This window comes from Alosa sapidissima, chromosome 1, assembly GCF_018492685.1.
Source record: "Alosa sapidissima isolate fAloSap1 chromosome 1, fAloSap1.pri, whole genome shotgun sequence".
NCBI classification, from domain to species: Eukaryota; Metazoa; Chordata; class Actinopteri; order Clupeiformes; family Clupeidae; genus Alosa; species Alosa sapidissima.
This window is the reverse complement of record NC_055957.1, coordinates 4,491,182-4,505,831: the sequence shown is the minus strand read 5'-3', so window position 1 is coordinate 4,505,831 and position 14,650 is coordinate 4,491,182. Positions and strand designations below refer to the sequence as shown.

Sequence of the window (14,650 nt, the reverse complement as noted above, 5' to 3'; positions counted from 1 at the left end):
TAAAACAATACAGAAGGAACTGCATATACTACAGCAGTGGGGAATGGAGTGGGGTTTTCTGTACAAAAATCACAAGTGACATACTTCACAAGGAATAAGGTCTCAGAAACATATGAAATTTTGCTTTATGACCATCCACTCAAAAGAGGAGATGACTTCAAGTACCTGGGTCTTTGGTTGGACAATAAACTCACTTGGAAATGACATATTGAGTATGTAGAAACAAAATGCAAAAAGGTTCTGAACCTAATGCGTATGGTCTCTGGTCTCTGTTGGGGTGCAGATAGGCAATCTTTACTCAATATTTATAAAGCTTTGATAAGGTCAAATATTGATTATGGTTGCATAGTCTATGGATCTGCCTGTAAAACGTCCCTGATGAAACTTGAGAGAGTACACTCAAGGGCCCTGAGAATAGCCCTGGGTGCCATTAAGACAACTCCCATCAGTGCCCTGCAAGTGGAGGCAGAGGAAACTCCTATTCAGCTGCGTTTTGAAAAATTGGCACTGACCTACTGGGTCAGACTACAGTGTTGCACTGACAGCCCAGCCATGTCAGTGCTCAAAGAGTGTTGGGAATATTATAAAGAAGGAAAGGGATTTGGGTGGTTCATTGATGAGGCTGCAAGCGTGTTTGGTTTAAAAAGCCTTAAGTTTAACTCTGCATTGGCCATGAGTAATGTACCCCCATGGATCCTTCCTGCCCCAGATGTTAACACAGAGCTACTGAAAATGAAGGAAGACCACCCTAATGATATTGGATTTGCAATACATTGTAAAACTTATTTGAATTCTGCATTTTATGGGTACCTACAGATATTTACAGATGGCTCAAAAAACCCTCAAACTGGCCAGTGTAGTATTGGAATCTATATACCTGAATTCCAAAGGACGTATGGATACCGACTGAATAACTTCTTATCCATATATTCAGTAGAACTAACTGCTATAATTACTGCATTGAGATGGATTGAGGAAATCAAGCCTTTTAAATCAGTCATTTGCACAGATTCACTCTCTGTATTGCAAAGCTTTATCTGTGGAAATGCAGTAAGAGATGACTTGGTTATTGAAACAAGGCAGCCTTTGGTTCAACTCAGTAATCTGGGGCTCATTGTCCAATTTTGCTGGGTGCCAGCTCATAAGGGCCTCAAGGGTAACGAAACCGCAGATAAAGCTGCCAAGGACGCATTAGGCCACCAATGTATCTCAATCCATGTTCCACTAGGAAAAGGGGAAGCTAAATCTTATATTAAGACAGAAATCATGAATAGGTGGCAGGATGAATGGGAGTCAGACCCGAAGGGCAGGAAATACTTTAATGTGCAACAGCAGGTTGGGAGGAGAAGAATTACATCAGTGGGGCTTGGAAGAAGGGAGGAAGTTGTATACACAAGGCTGAGATTAGGGCACGCTGGCATCAATGCCACATTACATGTGTTGGGCAAAACTGATGGGCTTTGCACTGAATGCCAAGTCAAAGAAGATGTAGAGCACATCCTTTTTTACTGCAGAAAATACACTGACCACAGGTCACACTGGAGAGAACAGGGAGGAGATGATGATATCCAAAACATATTGAAGGAAGAGGGAATGCAGGGCAATAGAATTAAAGGTCTTATGAGGTACTTACATAATGCAGAATTGATAAGCAGAATCTAGGCTCTCACATTTCTTTATTTATTTCTTTATTTATTTCTTTATTTATTATTATTATTATTATTACTATTTTTTTTTGCCACGACTTGACCTGATCACATCACACACTCCTGTGCAGTAGGTGGCGATATACAATCCTATATTGTGAACCGCCATTAGCCAAAAGAAGAAGAAGAAATGAATCCATCCCCATCGGCTGGTGTATGCTATACAGTGACGTCACGCCAAACACATGCGTCTCTTTTCAATATGGCGCTGCCCTGAGAAAGTCATGTTGCTGAACATCACTGTTGTTAGATCGCAGGTTTGTTGAAAGCATAAGTTAATGTTAAATTAGCTGCAGTCCAATTCATTTTAAATATTGCAATACGATGTATGTTTGTGACCCGAACTGTTGGTTAGTTAGTTTTGGGAAATGCGGACATGAGAGAGATTAGGACATTACATAAACATTACTTTGCTAATGTAAGACTTCAGTAACGTTAAGAGAAAACACCGTTAACTTTGCAGGTGCTGTTATGTCATTCAGTTTGCAGTTAAGGCAGGCTGTCCTTGTGACACCCAGACTAGCTCGACAATATGGTGTTCTGAGAGGGGACTGTCACGTCTGCCTCTGGCTAAATGTCACAACCAGTGCGAGACACTTTGGGTCCAGCGAGGACGGTAGCAGCTCAGAGAGCCCTGCCCCTGGGCGTTCACGGTTACCCCTTAAAACGACACTGTTAGGCAGACGGAGATCCCTGTCACCCTTAGAAAGGGTCAGTCGTCTACTGCCACAGGAAAGCCTGAGCCCTGACGTGTGGCAGTTGCGGGAGGGCCAACAGGAGGGTGATGAAGAGCAGAGTGCTCAGGGTGATGCTTTGAATGGAGACATTCACACTTATCAGCAGATAGAGGTAAGTCAGGTGGAGATCAAGAGACGAGCGGAAGTGGACAGTGTTTCGGGTGATGAAGGCCTCACCTCGGTAGATTCTGTGACACCTTCGGAGTGCGTGGACTCCAGTCAGGACTCTCACGTCGGTCTTCCTGGAGAACGACCGCTAACCTACGGAGAAGTTGTCCTGGCCGAGCGACGGAGGGAAAAACAGATCGGCTTTCGGAAGATGTTCCCGCTGGAGTTGGGGGGGAAGCTGCACAGCACCTGGGGTTGGCTCTCGCACGGCACCATCGCCGAGAGCCCCTCAGGCTCGCTCCTCCGCACGTCTCTGGGCATCCCTCTGCTCTTGCGTCGGCCCAGTCTGGAGGAGTTCACCCTGTACATGAAGAGAGGCCCAACCATCAGCTACCCTAAGGTATTGCATTTAATTATGGAGAACAAGGAAGTACATGTGTGCTGTAACTTATTAATGAAGACGATTTTGTCCACAGTAGCAGACGGTTTAAGAAACACATTTAGGAGTTATGTGCATACAGCAGTACATGCTGTACTGCCAGTACTGTGCTTGATTACTACGGCAGCAGAACGTTCACAACAGAAGTTAACATCGTGCAGTCGCATATAACATAAAGATCCATCATTTCTTGACTTCCAAATATCCTCTGTTTTGTTCTCTAGTTTGCCCCCCTGTGATCTGGTCTCTGTGTTTCCCCTCAGGACTGCGCTGCCATGTTGACCATGATGGATGTGAACGAGGGGGACAGCGTGCTGGAGTCCGGCTCTGGATCAGGAGCCATGAGTCTCTTCCTGTCCAGAGCAGGTGAGGCCTCAGGAGAGATGCACCGTATGCCGCATCCTCTCTCAACAGATACACTCAATGGCAATGACATTTAAATGAGGGATTATAAACTCTCTCTCTCTCCCTCCCTCCCTCCCTCACTCACTCACTTTCTCTCTCTCTCTCTGTCTCCCTCTTTCACTCTACGTGTGCCTGTAGTACAGTACTCTGGTTTTAACAGCCAAAACAGGAGTGTGCATATTGTGCTCAAGATCACCTCTTGCATAGTCCAGGTGTTTCGCTGTGGAGCTCACATCTCCCTCCCTTTGTCCATTTCTCCCAACAGTGGGCTCTAAGGGCAGAGTTTTGAGTGTGGAGGTGAGGGACGACCACCACAGACGAGCCGCCCTCAACTACAAGCGCTGGCGGACATCTTGGAGCCTGCGAAGAGGAGAGGATTGGCCAGACAATGTGCAGTTCCACAAGGCAGACCTGCAGACTGCTGGACCACTCCTGACCGGCTGGGGCTTCAACTCAGTGAGAACAGCGCCACCTTCCTGCCACTGTGCATATTACAGCTCATCCTAACTGCATGCGAGCCGTAGACTGTCGTGTAAAAGTGTGTGCTCTCTGTGCACACTGAATCCGTCAGACATGCTGGTATAGCAGGAACACGAGGGACAGAAAGACTATAGGCACAGCACTGTGTCGCTTGGCATCCGGTTAGGACATTCCTATTGAAATCAATGTAATTAAACAGATTTTGTTGGCAACGTCCGCTCGCATGGCATGCAGTTAGGATGCGGTGTTAGTCCCCAGTTATTCCATGCGTTGTCTGCTACCCCGCTGGTTTTGCATGTGACCGTGTCCATACCCATCATTGGTTTGTGTTTGAGTATCTCTCATAGCAAACTTGGTTTGCCACCTAAGCATTGCTGAATTCATTTTTGACTATAGGGAAATTGCCTCTCTAGTTCAGCTGAAATTGAAATTCACTTGTAGCCTCAGCTGTTATTTTGTGATGATGCCACATAGGCCTGATGTCATGTCTTTGCTTCTCTTTTTCTCAGATGGCACTGGATATGGTGAACCCTCACCTCGTTCTGCCCGCCGCCCTGCCACACCTTCACCCAGGGGCTGTGTGTGCTGTCTATTTGGCAAAGTGGGTCACACTCACCTCATCACATTCACCTTTAGAGTGGACTAATTCACTAAAAGAATTCCAACATTCTATATTAGTAATAAGTAAAGTATTATTTGTTGAATGTGATCAATGCTACGTAATCAGTGCAATGCATTTCTTCCAGTGTTAGTTTTCACTAACTAAACTGAAAAAAAAACACTATCGATTATTCTCTTACTTTAATGGCCTGTGCTTCACCCGGTCTGTTCTCTCTGCCCTTGGTGTGGTCAGTGTGACGCAGATAGTTGATTTGCTGGAGGGAATCCGCTGTTCCAAACTACCTCTGGTTTGTGAGCGCATCATCGAGGTGCAGTACCGGGATTGGTTACTGGCCCCGTCATTCAGGAAAGACGGCAGCTTCAACAGCAGGAGAGCTCTGTCAGAGGCGAATCCTGAAGAGGAGGAGGAGGAGGATGACGAATCCAGTGGTGAAGACAAAGGTGTGCTGCATTTTTAAAATATCATTTAATTGGTGTGTTTAGCTAATGCTTGTGTCCAAAACAACTTACATAGACCAACTGGAGGGCCAGTGTCCCTGGAGCAACATGGGGTTAAGTGCCTTGATTAAGGGCACATTGATGACAACCCGGGAATCAAACCCACAACTTTCTGGCTACTGCCTACTAGCCCAGTTAGCCACTACAATACAGTACCATTGGCCCAAAAAACATTTTGATGGTCTATACATTCCTTGTCACTTTTACTGTTCAAGTTTGACTCAAAATCAAGTAATTTATTTGTCATACATTTGTACAAAGTACAGATATGTAGTGAAATGCTTACTGCTGACTAAAGCTGCATATAGACAGCCGGCGATTCACTTGCCGCCCATCGGCTCAACAAATTTAAATGGTTGAAGGTAGTGGCTTATATTTGTTGCTAAGTGTTGAATATAAACTATTTAGCAAAGTATGCCTGACGCAGGCATGTTGACGTCCAGTAAAGGGTCACGTCTCTAAATGTTTTTCAGAGGAAGCCCGCAGTCCAGCCTCCAGGCCGTTCGGCAGTGTGCCATATATCGCAAGACCGCACCCAGAGCAGGGAGGACACACGGGTGAGTGGGCAGGCTAGACGCTGAAGAGCCAATAGATTATTTTTCTCTTTTGTGGCTCAAACATGTTTTGAGTTTGATTGACTGTATACAATGTCGGCAGCATTTCACTGGTCAACATCCAAAACCTTGAACATGTGTTAATGTTCCAATACATCAAAATGGGTAATTTGTGTGGAAACACCTTGTATAGGTTAGAAAACTACTGCTAAAAACATGTATGCTGCTGATTTGTGGAGGTAAACCATTAAACAGGACACCATTTCCGGGGCAGCCGTGGCCCACTGGTTAGCACTTTGGACCTGTAACCGGAAGGTTGCCGGTTCGAACCCCGACCAGTAGGCACGGCTGAAGTGCCCTTGAGCAAGGCACCTAACCCCTCACTGCTCCCCGAGCGCCGCTGTTGTTGCAGCCAGCTCACTGCGCCGGGATTAGTGTGTGCTTCACCTCACTGTGTTCACTGTGTGCGTTTCACTAATTCACGGATTGGGATAAATGCAGAGACCAAATTTCCCTCACGGGATCAAAAGAGTATATATACTTATATACATTTTCAATGTTTTTTTTGGTCCTACTTTCACCCCGCGCACCAGCGGTGAACTTTGCTGCTGCCGCCACGTTATGACAGTTCTATTTATGTCGGCGCAACTCAGTGAAGTCTATTTTATCCAATGCTTGTCAGTTAAAAACGGCTCACAGGGCTTTTAATGATTAGATCCTTGTGTCCACGTAAGAGTGCAGCCTCGTTCCTAATTGAATATACTTGGCAATCTTATTACTCATTCAGGTTTTTCTGGATGGTCTGACACCATTTTCTTTGGTGTTACAAACTCAGAACACAATACTTATTTTTGGGTTCACAGGGACTTAATAATACAGTAATGGCTTGATAATAACCCTTCATGATTTGGAGCTTTAGTGTTTGAACCATTGACTGTATAGAGTCACTATGTCCATCTCTACATACAGTCAATGGTTTGCACTTGATACTCGAGTCATACAATTACCGTATTTTCCTATAAAAGGAGTATAAGTCGCACCAGTCAAAAAATGTGTCATGAAGAGGAAAAAAACATATATATAAATATATATGTTGGACCTGAGTCGCAGGACCAGCCAAACTATGAAAAAAAGTGCGACTTATAGTCCGGAAAATACAGTAGCCAAGAAAGATGTGTTGAAGAGAAAAACACCCCTCACCATAAATGTGGCCCTGCCTGCGCTGTCAGCACACTGAATAGGGAGTTTGGGGACCACATAAACCAAGTACTATGCTTTATGTACCCTTGGTAAAACTTATCAGATTAAACAAACAAATGAAGAAACAAACTGCTACAAAAAAAATAATGTTTTGTTTAATTGTATTTCAGCGTTCCTGGTGAGATTGCGGAAGATTCTGAAATAGTGTCCTAAAACCTCCAGACAGGTCTACTGGACAGCCAAAATCATGGTCAGGTTGAATGTGCAGTGTTTTCCATGTATTTAATTTTTTTATTATTAAACGAATTCTCTTGATTTTGTTGGTCTTCCATGTCTCTGGTAAGCCTGATACTCTAAATCAAGTGTACAATTCCATGACTTTTCCCTGACAAAAAAAGGATCTGAATTTCCATGACTTATAATGAGAAGATTTCTGAGCAGCCGCATAGCGTTCAAGAATCTTTTACTTTTTTTTAGAGCGGAATATGAATAAATGGGTATTGAAGAAACAAAGTTGGGCTAACCATCACCACTCAAACAAGCAGTAAAGCTAATAACCAGATATACACCAATTCTGTGTGGAAATACATTTGTATTAATGTGTTTTGGCAAGTTCTAAACTGCTACAACAAAATTCCCTGATATTCCATGACTTTGCTAGCCTGGCTAACGTCAGACCTCATTGAGATGGGGTCTGGGAACTAGACATTCATTTTCTCGTATTTGAAACGTGGTTTACGAATGCCCAGAGCCGTTTATTGGGTGCTACGAATGTCTATCAAATGCGTCTGTACATAGCTCATAACGGCTTCGGTGTGTCGTCATCGTCTTGCTGCCCTCCCTCTGTTCTGTGATTGGTTCCTTCGTTGAGGTGAAAACGAAGTCCATAGAATCCAGGCTGCCTAGCAGCGTGAATAAAATCACGCGCGTAAGGCAGCATGGGAAAACCCAGGCTATGACTTTGACCCAAATATGATAAAATTCCCTGACTTTCCATGTCTGGAATACTTCATCAAAATTCCATGATATTCCAGAAACTCCATAACCCGTGGGAACCCTGCTCTGTTCTCCAAAATATCCACCCTTGTCTAGAGCACCTAAACAGCTGAAAATGTACAATATAATGGACAGAAAACCCAGTGTGAAAATATTAATGTGCAAAGATATTAAGACAAATTTCTAAAGGTCATGGTCATAATGACTATTAAAAAAATTATCTATGAATCAGAATAGTCCACTATTTATTCACATTTCAAAAACAATCAAAAAGTTCACAACTAAGTATATTCGTAGAAAGTACTTGAGAAGTAAGAAGTACTTGCAATCTTTGTACAATCTCTGGTATTCCTTCCCAAATTTAAATGTACAATTCTCAAACAGTTATTCACAGCAACTGAAGTTCTTTCCATATTTATTGTCACACGGTGGCTTCAGAGTTAAAACCCGAAACCAGTAAACGACCCCCTTGGATCCCACAGCATTTTCAACAGCCACTCAAATCACTTCATTAGGAGGCGGCGCTCATGCTGGAAGTGTTCCTGGGGTAAATGCAACTGGTAACACTGCAGACATGTTTACACCTGGCTAGATCGCCAGGTGTTGACCATAAATACATAAATACCTCTAATCATCCAGAGCTGAGGGTGAGAGAACATAAATTATTTAAGTTGTGACACTATCAGGACACTGGCCTTCGGTCTGAAAGGTATGTGTAATTCACACAACCTATTTACAATTAACTGTAACTAATGAGAGTTCAGTTTCTGGATTCTGATAACGTGTACTTCAACATTAAGTTTTCACATTACCTGGTTGAAGAAATCTATACAAACCAGTATAAGCTCAAACTAAACGTTCTTTTCAAAAAGCAGTGTTACAAAAATATCTTGTCTTTTTTGACAGATACACATAAAGGAACTGACAAATCCAAACATTTGTGGATCAATGTCTACAAATAACTATATTAATTTACATATATACTCAAATATTACATGTGTATTCGAATTTACTCTTCGCCAATCCAGTCCATTGTAGGGTCATGTTCTGCCTCACACACCAGGTCTCCAACTGTAAAACACAGGCAAGACAAAGGGAACTTATGGCCACCTTACACCAAACAACTTTGACAAGATTTGGGAAAGATTTTTGAAAGACTGCAGTCTTTTAACTAATGCCCCCCATTCAAGCTTTACTCAAAAGACTCCAATCTTTCAAGAATCTTTCCCAAATCTTGTCAAAGTTGTTGGTGTAAGGAGGCCATTAGTTGCCTGAAGTATTAATTCAAGATCTCTAACAAAAGCAACATTCCCATTGACAAAAATGTAACAGCTCACTAGCTTTAGCTTGGATCATATGTATCATTGTGAACCAATCGTATAAATTCTCTGGAGACACCAAACATTTGCTAACCTTAGCTTAGCATAAACAATTCTTAAATCACTTACATTGAGAAGAACTGTAACTTGAAAGGGGCCCGAAATAGGAGTTAGTTCAGTGGTTCAGCCACTCCACCCATCGGGTTTATATTCTCCACCCATAGGATTTATATTTTTCAAAGGAACACGCCAACTTTTTGGGAAACTAGCATATTTGCCATCTACCCCAGAGTTGGATAACAGGATCTCCATATCCTTATCTTCTCTGGGAATGCAATAACCCAGTCTGACACTGTTAGCCTAGCTTAGCATAATTCACTGGAAGTTAGCCTACAGTTAGCCTACAGCTACAAGGGAGCTTTTGCCTTTTCAGATGACCTGTGGCCAAACAGACTCACCTGTGGGGTCCTGAGAGCAGCATAGGCAGACGCGGCGTTGCCTGTTCCGCCTGCTGGGCCTGGCGGGCACTCTGCCTCGGGCAGGAGGAGGAGGCGGCGGCGTGCTCTCTAGAGAGAGTGACAGGCTGAAGGGGAGCGGCGAGGAGGAGGAGACGGCAGGGGAGTTGTGGTTGGCGGAGGAGTCGTCGTCGAGGCAGCAGGAGGAGGAGGAGGAGGAGGAGGTGGACGAGGCCGAGGCGGTGAGGGCGGCGCTTTTGGCACAGAGGCCACAGGGCTCGGGGGAGCCAGCAGACGGCCCGCGGGGCAGGTGCACATCGTCACGGTCACGGTACTGGCGCTGTGCCCCGCTGTGGTGCTCCGCACGTACCCGCTGCCAGATGAAGTGGGTCGGCACAATAGCCATAACCTGTGGAGGTGGACACACACACAGAAACACGATCACCTCACATGAACACACACACATACACAATCATGATCACCTCACATGAACACACACACACACACACACATAATCATGATCACCACACATGAACACACACGCACAGAAACATGATCACCTCACATGAACACACACACATACACAATCATGATCACCACACATGAACACACACACACAAAATCATCATCACCACACATGAACACACACACACACACATAATCATGATCACCACACATGAACACACACACACACACAATCATGATCACCTCACATGCACACACACACAATCATGATCACCTCACATGAACACACACACACAATCATGATCACCTCACATGAACACACTCATGTTCACCTCACATGAACATACACACACACAAAATCATGATCACCTCACATGAACACACATACACACACACACAATCACATAATCATGATCACCTCACATGAACACACACACACGGTCATGATCACCTCACATGAACACAGACACACACACAAACATGATCATCTCACATCAACTATGAACACACCTACACACACAGAAACATGATCACCTCACATGAACACATACAGTATACACACACTAACACACAATCATGATCACCTCACATGAACACACACACACACACGATCACCACATTACAAACCAAACAGCCTTACTGGAACATGCACATCATGCACACACACACACACACACACACACATTTCCTCTTCACTCAATCTTTACACACTATCAAGCACACTTAGGGGAAGCCATGGCCTACTGGTTAGCGGTTCGGAGTAGGAATGGCTGAAGTGCCCTTGAGCAAGGCCCCTAACCCCTCACTGCTCCCCGAGCGCCGCTGTTGTTGCAGGCAGCTCACTGCGCCGGGATTAGTGTGTGCTTCACCTCACTGTGTGTTCACTGTGTGCTGAGTGTGTTTCACTAATTCACGGACTGGGATAAATGCAGAGACCAAATTTCCCTCACGGGATCAAAAGAGTATACTTATACTTAACACACACACATACAAACACACACACACACACATGCTAAGATCAAATGACAGGACAGTCTTAATATCAGCTTCATTGACCAAAGTAGTGGTAGGAAGAGTAAACACCTTTCATGAAGAATAAACAAACAGATACAAATAAGCCTAGCTGAGCTCAAATTCATATTGGCTGGGAAAACAGCAGAGATGTGGATGAACAACTGGTACTCTTACCTCCTCACAGCAGCGGCGACTGACAGCTGCCCGGTACTCGATGCGTGCCCACAGTTTGTCCCTCTGCTTCAGGAATCCTGGGAACTGTTTCCGCCAACTCTTCCCCAGCGCCCAGGGGAAGATCTCGTACTTGCCCTCCTCGTCGTCCTCCTCCATAGCGTTAGCCAGGTAACTGCCCAGAGCAGAGAGAGGGGAGTCCAGTCTAGTCAGCTTTGTGATGAGTGGTAGCAGGGCAGGCAGACATCTACAGTAGTTCGGTCACTTATAGGGCTGCAACTAACGACCGTTTTCTTAGTCGATTAAGCTGTCAATTGAAGTTGTTTGATAATTAAAATGTCAGAAAATGTTGGTGAAAAAATGTTGTCTGGCGTTTCCAGCAGCCCAAGATTATGTCCCAAAATGCCTCGTTTTGTCCACACACCAAAGATATGTTGTTTACGGTCAATGAAGGGTAAATAAACTGAAAATAAAGCTGCTATTTGAGAATTTTAAGGTATTTTCTTTAAAGATGACCACAAACTAATTAACCAATTATCAAAATAGTTGCCGATTAATATAATAGTTGAATCAATCAAATAATTGATTAATTGCTGCAGCCCTAGTCACTTATGGTGGTTTTTACAAAATGGAGACACACCGTCGACAGGTCTGGACCATTTCAGTGTCTCACCTACATTTAGTGAATAGTTCTGGCTTATCTGACCAATTAAAATACCCTATGGAAGTGTTTCTCAAACTTTTTCAGACGAAGGACCACTTAACCAATAAAAAAGAAACGCACGGACCACCTAAAAAAAAGATTAGACCTACTTCAACAGTATTTTAGCCTACACAATAGGCTACTCACTGAACCAACTTGCTAATTGTCTTTGCACTTTGCTTATTTTGTCAGAGGATTCATATGATTTAAATTGCCATATCTTACATAGACAGTGTTGCAGAACTGCAGAACTCATCTATATTATATTTTACCACGTCTGCTCGTGGACCACTTGGGATAGCTTGCGGACCACAGGCTACATCTATACTTACAGTGCTATGAAGAAGTTAGTTCTGTTGTGTTCATGAATGCTGAAATGAGCCCTTCTGAAGTAGACGAATGTCATTGCCAGCAAATACTAAATAGGGGGGAAAAACACAACAGTAGAATAACCTTTTCAGCACTGTCTTTATCCAGACATATGTAATCTGGATCAGCCATCTGTTCTGTGAGGGATTTTTTGGCTAAATGTACATTGATTAGTTTACTTAATGTTCCAAGCCAGATAAATTGTATTTGTTTTCTTCTTACCTTGTCTGTGATTTTACAGCAACAATCCATCCATAAGAAATCCTGTATAAGGCCATCATCTGAAACAGAAAACACTGTATTTGATGGAAAGGAAACTACTTTATGGATTTAGAAATAACCGTTTTCCTTTGGAGAAACAACACACAAAGAACTGTCTATTTTTCTCACCAAATAGTCTGAAGTAAGCTGCCATCTCCTGACGCTTAATCACAAGAGTGGGACCCCACGAGAGATATCTCTGAGCGGCGTCGTCATGACCCCGGCCGTTATGACTCTTCTCTGGCGGGCCTTGCACCTCTTGAATATTTGGTCGTTTCATCCGAAGGCCTCTCTTTAGCTGAAGACTGTGTGCAGTGGAGGGGTTGATGCGCACAGTTACTGAGGGAGGTGTTGTACTCCATCTTTGGCATCGCTTCCTCATGACTTTCACCTTGTAACCCTTGGCTTGCAGCTCAAGACAATGAAGACTCTCTTACCAAGCCAGCGACACCTAGCTAACTGGCTAATTTGTGTAAAGTTTATCGTCAGCGCAACAGCCGAGGTTACCTGTCAACAACAATTCAAACGACACGGTTTGTCAATTAAACGACAGCTAACGAACCAAACACTGACAAACGTTGCCTACAGACCTGTAGCTACGGACTAACTTATACGTTAGTGTTGACTTGCCCGGCCAAATTTCCACGAAGCTGCAAACGGTAGCCAGCTGTCTTGAAAACGAATTCTATGGGGAAACCATTCTATGCATGCGCGCCGCGCTGCACCACATGTAGAATAATAATTAAAAAAAGAGATGCTACTCTGTGCACTGACTAGAATTCTAGTAATCTTGTTGAACAATCTAAACGAAGTATTACATTACCTCAGACTTAATTTCAAACAAATGCAAGTTGACATTGGATGCTGACAAGACAGAAATAGCGCGGGGAGCGTGGGAACCAAATGTAACTTTGGTAATGTCGAGCCTGGACACGTCAATCAGTTTGATCGGTGAAAGGTGTGTGCTGTGCCAATTAAGCGGCAACATTCTAATCTATATTGTTTAGTCTGTGGTGCCAATGTGAATTCTTCAGGCAGGTTAGGCGCGTTCTGTTGCGAATGGCCTGTGTAGGCCTTTCACCTCAAACATGACTAAACTAAATGTCGAAACTAAAATGTCATGACTAAACTAAAAATAAACGAAAATAATTAAAATATATAATGTATTTACAGTGGAGTTCAAGAACAGAAGTTTGAGCAAGTCAGTAGGCCTACTTGGAATGTTGCTTTTTTATTGTTGAAACCATGGGCTGTATAAAATAGGTTGAAAACACTTAAAATAAATATATTCCCAGATTAAGTAAATAAATACACGTTCGTGTATGTCGCAGTCTCGCAGACCATGCTCCAATGTGCAATGCTCTGGTGGAACTATTATCTGAGAGCCCAGATGGACAGGGTTGTTAATAGGTGTGGCACAATAGCTCACTGCGTGGCGGTGGTGGTAGCCTGAAGTGTGGAAGAGTCATCACATACCGGCGTTGGTGAAAATGGCGTTGAACCTTACCATCAACTCCAGCAATCCACCTTTAGGTATGTCGTGTGATCATACGAAATCTTTTACAATGATTTTGATCGTGCAATACTGTCGTTGACCAAGTCCTACAGATATGTTGGCTAAGTAAGTTAGCTAGCCAACTTAACTTAGCAGGCTGTCATCCTTTCAAACCTCAGTGACACGCAGCAAGTCGTGCTGCTAGTTAGCTAACAGCCCTTTGCTTTTGCCTTCGTGGCATGGTGTGGTTTCTGATTGTTTACTAGCTAATAATCCATTCATTTGACAGGCAGATACCGTTGAAATTCTATTGTATTGCTGTCGTATTATTCTAAATGACTTAGCGATAGGAACGTTACATATAATCGATATATTACGCCTACGTTGGTGTTAGTCTACCAGAACAAGCTTTGCGTCAAAGATGAAGGGTAACACTATTTCCCAAGTTTTGGGCGACGATGATTTCATCCAATTATGTTCTTTATTAATTGTATCCTTCTGCAAGAGGTGCATTCACAAAATAGCTGCAGCGACTCTAATGTTTTGTTGCCTGATGTTTTATGGCTTCATAGCGCCATCATGTGGGTCATATTGTCACAACAGGCTGATGCAAGCAACATGAAAGTGTTGGGTGTCTGACGCTCGCAAGGAATT

The 14,650-nt window shown here is 43.6% G+C and overlaps 3 protein-coding genes across 6 annotated transcripts in view; 2 read left to right on the top strand and 1 right to left on the bottom strand.

Annotated features, from left to right (window-relative positions):
* The first annotated feature begins 1,861 nt into the window (after positions 1 to 1,861).
* On the top strand, positions 1,862 to 7,063 carry trmt61b (tRNA methyltransferase 61B). The gene is made up of 7 exons (XM_042110212.1): positions 1,862 to 2,951; positions 3,254 to 3,356; positions 3,661 to 3,851; positions 4,385 to 4,476; positions 4,729 to 4,937; positions 5,468 to 5,551; positions 6,919 to 7,063. The coding sequence occupies exons 1-7, from the start codon at positions 2,178 to 2,180 to the stop codon at positions 6,951 to 6,953; spliced, it is 1,488 nt and encodes a 495-aa protein (XP_041966146.1). The 5' UTR covers positions 1,862 to 2,177; the 3' UTR covers positions 6,954 to 7,063.
* Positions 7,064 to 8,131: 1,068 nt separating this feature from the next.
* On the bottom strand, positions 8,132 to 13,496 carry spdya (speedy/RINGO cell cycle regulator family member A). 4 transcript variants are annotated; one of them, XM_042103366.1, is made up of 7 exons: positions 13,325 to 13,496; positions 12,631 to 13,220; positions 12,463 to 12,521; positions 12,204 to 12,289; positions 11,172 to 11,343; positions 9,522 to 9,927; positions 8,132 to 8,815 (listed from the first exon to the last, which is right to left on the bottom strand). In XM_042103366.1, the coding sequence occupies exons 2-7, from the start codon at positions 12,881 to 12,883 to the stop codon at positions 8,754 to 8,756; spliced, it is 1,038 nt and encodes a 345-aa protein (XP_041959300.1). In that variant the 5' UTR covers positions 12,884 to 13,220; positions 13,325 to 13,496; the 3' UTR covers positions 8,132 to 8,753. The 4 variants fall into 4 exon arrangements, with proteins under 4 accessions (XP_041959300.1, XP_041959316.1, XP_041959308.1 ...); XM_042103382.1 differs by having other exon boundaries at positions 12,631 to 13,008; XM_042103374.1 differs by lacking the exon at positions 13,325 to 13,496 and having other exon boundaries at positions 12,631 to 13,008; positions 13,092 to 13,318.
* A 395-nt stretch (positions 13,497 to 13,891) lies between these two features.
* The window catches only part of eprs1 (glutamyl-prolyl-tRNA synthetase 1), a 40,173-nt gene continuing 39,414 nt past the window's right edge, over positions 13,892 to 14,650 (top strand). The window contains 1 exon segment of the mRNA XM_042103213.1: positions 13,892 to 14,034. Coding sequence (XP_041959147.1) covers positions 13,992 to 14,034 — 43 coding nt within the window. The 5' untranslated portion in view covers positions 13,892 to 13,991.